We start from the raw sequence: 7,827 nt of genomic DNA on the forward strand, positions 1-7,827 counted from the left end.
CCCCACAGCTCTCGAACACCTCCAGGGATGGTGACCCTGGGCAGCCTGTGCCACCCTCCGTTGCTCAGGCATCTCACACCCCACAGCCCATGGGGTGCAGCATGATGGAGGTGACCTGCAACAACACGGTGAGGGCTGTTTTGCACCCATTTAGTGCTGAAAGCTACTGCTTCCTCCTGCCTTACCTTCCGCCACTGGATGCTCTCCAGCAAAAAAGGGGTTTTGTTGGAAAATAACAGGGAGGTTTTAAAGCAGGGCTGTTTGGGAGGAGTATCCACATTCAATTTTTCTGTTTGTTTTCTCATTGTAAAACCAAAGGCATTTCAGTTTTCAGAAACTGATCATTAAACATAAAAAAAAAATATTTCCTCTAACAGCAGCCGCAGCCTGAACACTTTGGGAGGCCAGGTGATTTTGTTGTGGAGTCCTTCCAGAAGGCATCATCTTGTCCGTGGGTTGTGCATGGGTTCCTTGTCCCCTGGTGTCCTCAAGCATCCTGAAGTGCCACCAAACTGTCCCCCACTCACCATCCTCAGTGACGTCGTTTCCCCAGGTGCATCCTTTGAACGCTTCCAGTGCTTTATGGCACCTTGTGGTACAGCAGCTCAGAGCCTTGAATAATTAGAGAGTGGGGAGGGATGCAAAAATAACACCTGGATACGGCAAAAATAGAGATGGCGGCCAGGCCAGGATGGCAGCCACAGGGTTATGTGTGAATGAGGCACGGCACAGCTGCACTAGGTTTGCTCTGTGACAACTGGCTTTGTGTCGGAGCCCTGGGAAGAATAAGTGCAGGAGGCAGAACATGTGGAGCATCCCTCAAAGGTGTCACTTCCAAAAGTTTCCATGGGTGACAACGGAGTTCTTCCCTCTGCTTTTAGGGCTGCGTCGAGACCAAGATGGGCATCTGGATCTTTTTGTTAAGGACTGTAAGGACCTGACAGCCAAGCTCAGGCTGGATGGGGCTCTGAGCACTGCTGGAGATGTGGGTGTCCTTGTCCAGTGCAGGGACCACACTGCTTTTAAGGGTCCCTTCCAACTCAGATAACGCCTTGATCTATGACCTCTGTAAGAATGAAAGGCATCTCCTGGTATTTCCCAGCTAGGTGACAACCAAGTTCCAGCAGTATCTGCTGCCAGAGGGGTTCCAGCATTCAAACCACAGCATCTCCTTGGGCTGCGAGTTAGATTAAAATCACTAAATTTTGGCATGCTCTGGATTTGTCTTTTGTTAGACTTGTTAAAACCTTGGAAAACATTTTTTTTTTTTTTTTAAATGAATTAAGAAGACCCATTAAACGTTGAATCTAATTAGGAAAGACTAGGTGGGAGAATTTGTCAAGTAGTTCAGTCAATACAGCAGAGTGTAATTGCTGTCGTTGCCTGCGGGGCCGAGGCTGATGGCCAGCATCATTGGGTGGGTGATGGAGACGGGAGGATCCCTTCTATGTGGGATGCCATTGATTTCAGTGCTCCTATCTGAGTCCTTGAGCGAGCAAAGAATATCGGCTCCTGCAATGCCCCACAGAAATGATAGGACAAAGGGAAACGGTTTCAAACTAAAAGAGGCGAGATGTAGGCTGGATATGAGGAAGAAGTTTTTACCATAAGGGCAGTGAGGCAGTGGTACAGGTTGCACAGAGGGATGATGGTGTCCTGTCGTTGCACGAGGTCAGGCTGGATGGGGGCTGTGAGCACTGCTGGAGCTGTGGGTGTCCCTGTGCACTGCAGGGGAGTTGAAATGGATGGCCTTCAAGGATCCCTTCCAACTCAGATGGTTCTATGAAATGGCAGCGCACCGTAGGGACCCCACAAGCACCCCCTTGCACACATCCTGCCCTTCAGCCCTGACCTTGGGAGCAGAAATATGGCACTGGCAATGACCCCAGGGTCTCTTCTGCCTGCCTGAGTGAGAGCTGCTCGGGATGCCCTCAGCCCCACAGAGCCCTTTGGTTGCTTCCAGGGATCTTATGGGGGAAAGTGCCATCACCCAGTGCTGTGATGTGTGCTCCTTCTCCTTCCTGCTATTAAAATGCTTCTGTTCCACAGGGCAGTGAGTGCTCCTGTCTTGCAGTTCCTCAGCTACAGGGGAAAAAAACAAAACAAAACAAAACAACCACCGCATTTAGTCTGAAACAGCAGGGCAATTGGGAGAGTTCATTATATTGGATTAATTATGATAATTATCAGTAGAAGGGAGATAATTACCCTGTTTGTTGTCAAGAATAAGGTACAGTTGTAAAGGAGGGGGGGCGGGAGGGATGGGAGGGGCTGGTTTTTGATTTTCCTTTGCAGGGAAATGCCTTCACCCAGCAAGAAGAGCAGGGGATGTGCTTGTCACCATCACCAGTCAGTGGTGGAGGTGGCCCAGAATGGTGGCAAATGCTGCCCAGGGTGGCCCAACCCCTGCCTCCTGCCTGCAGGAAGGGGACAGCGGCTCCTCCAGGCATGGCTCCCAATGCAAATAGAAATGCAATTTAAAAAATTAAATTTAAAATAAATATTACTTAAATATTAAAGAGAAGAAGTCATTTTTTAAATGGCCGGTGCGTTTCTCCAGAGCCCACGCAGGTGTGTTTAAACAAGACGCCGCCGAACATTTTCAATTTTTATCATCTGGGGTATTTAAAAAAATGTTTCTCTACAAGGCAAGACTGTCTACTTCACTGCTTTCTTTCCCTGTTCTCTTAAGGTATTAATTTTATTGGGCTGCCCAAGGGTAGCGGCATAGCAGTTAGACTCGTGAGATAAGGGATGGGAGATGGAGGACCCCATGATGTGCCAACGGGGCTCCCATTTAGGACCACACGATGCCGGTACAGAGGGAAGGCTCGGCCTCGCCCAGCACATGTGCTCGCTGGTGATGCTCCTAGGTGATGCACGAGAAGGTGACCTTCGCCGTCGGGGGGTCCCCCGGGGGGCAGGCGGGGTGCCCCTCCACCCCCGACCCTCCGGGATTGGGGACAGCAGGCGACAGGGGGCGCCGCGCCACCGTTCTTAGACCTGGGGACAGCCCTACCCGGCCTCCTCTCCTCCCCCCCCCCCCCATCCCCCCTTTTTTGGGGGCAAATCCCCCTTTTCCCGGCGCGTCCCCGCCCTGAGGGCAGCCCCCCTGGGGTCTCCCCCTTCGCTTCCAGCCAGCCCCCATCTCCCCTAAATATGGGCGGGAGGAGGCGGGCTGCTTCTATCGCCGCGGCTATCGCGATAGGAGGCTAGTTTCGTTTGGAGACGGCTGCCGAGGGCGTTGGGACGAGGGGAAAAGCCCTCCGGCGAAGCCCCTCGGCAGTTGGGTTTGTGTTAATGTTTAAAAGCTCCCGCTAACCTCGCCGAGCGGTGCTGGGGTTAACGCCGGGAGAGAACCCAAATAAATAACCGAGGGAAAAGGTCGGTGCCGCGCTGCCCCGCCTGGTGCCCGGGCAGGTAGGTACAGGGCGCACGGCACGGGGAGGGAGGCAGCTCCGTGTCCCCCACCGGGCGGGGGGGGGGGGGAATACTGCGGGGCCGGGAGGTGTCGGGCACCCGGAGGGGGCTGCGCTTCCTCTCTGGAAGGAGGGAAGGAGAGAAGGAAGGAGGGAGGGACGGACGGAGACAGCCGCTCAGCCGCTCCCCGACGGCTACACTCGAGCAGCGTCCGTGGGTCTGTCCGTGGGTGCGGAGCGGCGCTGCCCAGACGGAAACACCGGGCCCCGCTCCGGCTGCGTGTCCCCCGACGGCTCTGAGCCCGGCCCCGCCGCGCTCCCCTCTCCCAGCTCCCGCCTTCCCCTGCCCTTCCTGTTTGTTTTAGTTACGAAATTGTTGTAGGTACCTGAGGCAGAGCCGCGGGAAGGCATGAGGCAGAGCCGGGCCACGGCCGGGAGGAAGGCGGCCTGAGGCCGAGCAGCCGCGGGGAGAAAGGTGCGTGCGGCTCGGGGGGCTGCGGCCGTCGGGGGGGGGGACCGGGGGACCGCTCTCTTTGGGCATTGCGAGGGGACACCTCCCGTCGGAGTGAGGGTGGAATGGGGGTCCCGTAGGACCCCTCCCGTTGCGGGGGGCGGGGGGAGACGCGGGGGGGTTCCGGGAGCCGCGCCGGGGTGCTGGTCGGGGGGCCGCGGAGCAGCCGCTCCCGCCTAGGTGTGAGCTGATTATTCAAATGGGCAGCCGAGGACCTGGGGATTGGAGGCTCGCCCGGCCGCTCCGTGCTATATCACTCGGGCACCCACGTCACTGCAGCACTTGTACTCCTCTTCCTCCCTCCTCCTCTTCTTCCTCCCTCCTCCCTCCTCCTCCTCCTCCTCCTCCTCCGTCTCCTCCATCGCCTCCGGGCGACTCTTCGCCGCGAAGCGCTGCGGAAACCCACCCAAGGAGCGGCGGCGAAAAAAAAAACCCCGGCCCCGGCGGTGCCCCCTCCCTTCCTCCCTCCCTCCTCTTCCTCCTCCTCCAGCGGCTCCGACGGAGGGAGCGCGGCAGAGGGGAGGGAGGGCTGGCGACTTTTTTTTTTTTTTTTTTTTTTTTTTTGGATTGCTCTCTCTCTCTCTCTCTCTCTCTCTGCGTCGTCGTTTGTTGTGTCTGTTAAATTTTAAACTGCCATGCACTCCACTTCCAGTATGCTGGGAGCGGTGAAAATGGAAGGCCATGAGCACACGGACTGGAGCAACTACTACGGGGAGCCCGAGGTAAGGGGGGGAGCCAGGCGGCCCGATCCCCGCGTCGGGATCCTGGGGGGAAAACCTCAACTTTGTCACCAAATATTCTCAAGGCGCCGAACCGCGGCCGGGGGACAGCGGGGGGGGACGACGACGACGACGACAGGGGACAGCGGGGCCGGGCCCCCCCGGGAGCGATCGGGGCTGCCGGGCAGCGATTCGCGTTTTTTCCTTTCCCCCTACCCTCCCCCCCACCCCCCACACAAGGTATTTTTCTCGCTTCGCGCGGGGCTGTCCCTTTTCCTCCAGCTCGGATTCTCCAAGCTCGCTGCGATCCCGACTTTTTTCAATATCTAAATTTGGGCTCCTTTTTTTTTTTTTTTTTTTTTTTTTTTTTTTGGTTAATGAGAGATTCAACACCCCCCCCCACCTCCCGCCGATGCCCCCCGGGGGTTTAACCCTTCCCACTCCGCAGCGCCGGGGCTGCAGGGCTGGGCTGGGGGTGCCCTACTCGGGAACCGTTCTCATTTCCAATCCTCCCAAATCTCCCTTCTCTTTCTCGTCTGTCCCCTCAGAGCTACTCCTCGGTGAGCAACATGAACGCAGGGCTGGGCATGAACAGCATGAACACGTACATGACCATGTCGGCCATGAGCACCACGGCCAACATGACGGCAGCCACCTCCATGAACATGTCCTACGCCAACACGGGCATGAGCCCTTCACTCGCTGGCATGTCCCCAGGTGCGGGGGCCATGGCCGGCATGGGCTCGGCCGGCGTGGCAGGGATGGGTGCCCACCTGAGCCCCAGCATGAGCCCCATGGGAGGCCAAGCGGGCTCAATGAACGCCCTGGCCCCCTACACCAACATGAATTCCATGAGCCCCATCTACGGGCAGTCCAACCTCAACCGTTCGCGGGACCCCAAGACGTACCGGCGGAGCTACACGCACGCCAAGCCCCCCTACTCCTACATCTCGCTCATCACCATGGCCATCCAACAGTCTCCCAACAAGATGCTGACGCTGAGCGAGATCTACCAGTGGATCATGGACCTCTTCCCCTTCTACCGCCAGAACCAGCAGCGTTGGCAGAACAGCATCCGCCACTCGCTTTCCTTCAACGACTGCTTCCTCAAGGTGCCCCGCTCCCCAGACAAGCCGGGCAAAGGCTCCTTCTGGACGCTGCACCCCGACTCGGGCAACATGTTTGAGAACGGCTGCTACCTGCGGCGCCAGAAGCGCTTCAAGTGTGAGAAGCAGCTGGCGACCAAGGACGGCGGCGGGGGCAAGAAGGGGCCGGGGCAGCCCCCCAGCCAGCCACTGGGAGAGGGCAGCTCCTCGGGGGGCTCCGAGGGCTCGGCAGGCGCCGAGTCACCGGCGAGCGCCTCGCCGTGCCGGGACCACAAGCGCGCCCTGGCCGAGCTGAAGGGTGCAGCGGCGGGGCCGAGCCCCGGGGAGCCGTCGGCGGCCTCTCCGGCTCAGCACCTGCTGGCCCCGCCGCACGCCGGGCTGCCCACGACGCCCACCTCAAGCCCGAGCACCACTACGCCTTCAACCACCCCTTCTCCATCAACAACCTGATGTCGTCCTCCGAGCAGCAGCACCACCACCACCCGCACCACCACCACCACCCCTCGCACAAAATGGACCTCAAGGCCTACGAGCAGGTGATGCACTACTCGGGCTACGCCTCGCCCGTGCCCGCCAGCCTGGCCATGGGGCCCGTAACGAACAAAAACCCATTGGAGTCCTCCCCTTTGGCCGGAGAGACTTCTTACTACCAAGGTGTGTATTCCCGGCCCATCATGAACTCCTCCTAAAGGCAAAGGGGGAAAACCAACCCCCCCGCCCCGCGCGGTCCCCCAGCAGTGTGATGGACTGTGAGCGCTGCCGAGCACGGTACCTACCCATATAGCTATCTATCTATTTTTTGTTTTGATCCCTGCAGGCTCCAGGTGGTTGCATCCACTCAGGGAGCAGCAGGGCGCACCTCGTGTGCCACCCCCTAACCCTGACCCTGCGGTCCCCCTGGTTTGCCTTGCGGGGTGGTTCAGTTTGGTGGGAGGGAGGTGTAGGGGAGAGGGATTTTTCTGTTGGGGCTGGTTTATTATTTTTTTCGTTGTCGTCGTTGCAAGGAGGTCTAAATATATCTATTTTTTTGTGTGGAAGTGATGAGGAAAAGGAAAAAAAACAAAAACAAACAGACGAAAACGGACGCAAAGAAAACGAAGCCCTCGTTCGGTGGGAAATCCATGCGAGTTTGGGATCTGAGGATGGAAAGTCTTGTAAAATTGTACAAAGGGGGAGGGGAAAAAAAAAAAAAAAAGAAAACGGAAAAAAAAAAAAAAAAGCGGAAAAAAAAAAAGTCAGGATAGATCGTTGTAATTGAAACAAACACTTGATGTTACCGGGAGAGTAAACTACTTGGATCTGATTAATTTATCGTTTCTGTATGCTTTATTTATGGCTTATAAATGTGTATTCTGGTAGCGACTAGCCAGGTTGCCACAGAACTCTATTAAAGTGTTATTGGCGGTTTTTTTCCCCCTGCATTCTCTGTTCTGCCGGGTTTCGCCCTCCTTCCCCGGCCGTGCGGCCCCGACGGTGCGGCCGTGCCGCTCCCGGCTCCCTTTTCCTGCCCTCGGAAGGACTGGCCGAAGCGCACCCAGCCCGGGGGTGGAGGATCGGGGGGGTCAGCGATGAAAAGCCGTCCCGGGGATTTTGGGGGGGGGGGGGGGGGGGGGAGGGGATCCCCGTGGAAACGGGACGGTGGGCAGCGGGGATGCGCGGCCGCGCTCGGTCTGCCGTCGGGGGGGCAAAGCGCACGGCTGGGAGCGCTAAAAGAGAGGAGCCTGGACGGTATTAACCGCGGGGGTCGGGAGGATGGCCTCGCAGGGAGCGGTGCGGCCAAAGGATCGCTGTTTCTTTCTGCCCTAAAGCCCTCCCGGCCGCTCGCAGCCCCACGGCTCGGGCAGCGGAACCCGTCCCGGGGCGGTGCTGTCATTTCTTCCCTCCTTCCCGTGCCCGTTTTCACAACCACTTGTTGTTTTTCCCACGCCGTTTACGGCTGTCGTAGATGTTTCTTTCCGAAATAACATTCAAATCCTTCTTAAAATTCCGCTTTGTCCGCGGGTAGAGAAAAGGGGACAGGGAACGGGGGAGGCGGAGGGGGGAAAAGGGGGGGGGGGGGGGGGGGGTAGAAA

The 7,827-nt window shown here is 57.7% G+C and overlaps 1 protein-coding gene across 1 annotated transcript; it reads left to right on the forward strand.

Annotated features, from left to right (window-relative positions):
• Positions 1-4,565: 4,565 nt before the first annotated feature.
• Positions 4,566-6,444, forward strand: FOXA2 (forkhead box A2; the record flags this gene model as incomplete). The annotated part of the gene is given in 3 exon segments (XM_079550116.1): positions 4,566-4,652; positions 5,198-6,137; positions 6,140-6,444. Coding segments are annotated over 3 exon segments (1,332 nt in total).
• Between the last annotated feature and the right edge of the window lie 1,383 nt (positions 6,445-7,827).

The sequence above is a fragment of the Tetrao urogallus genome (assembly GCF_951394365.1).
Source record: "Tetrao urogallus genome assembly, chromosome: 2".
Classification (NCBI taxonomy): domain Eukaryota; kingdom Metazoa; phylum Chordata; class Aves; order Galliformes; family Phasianidae; genus Tetrao; species Tetrao urogallus.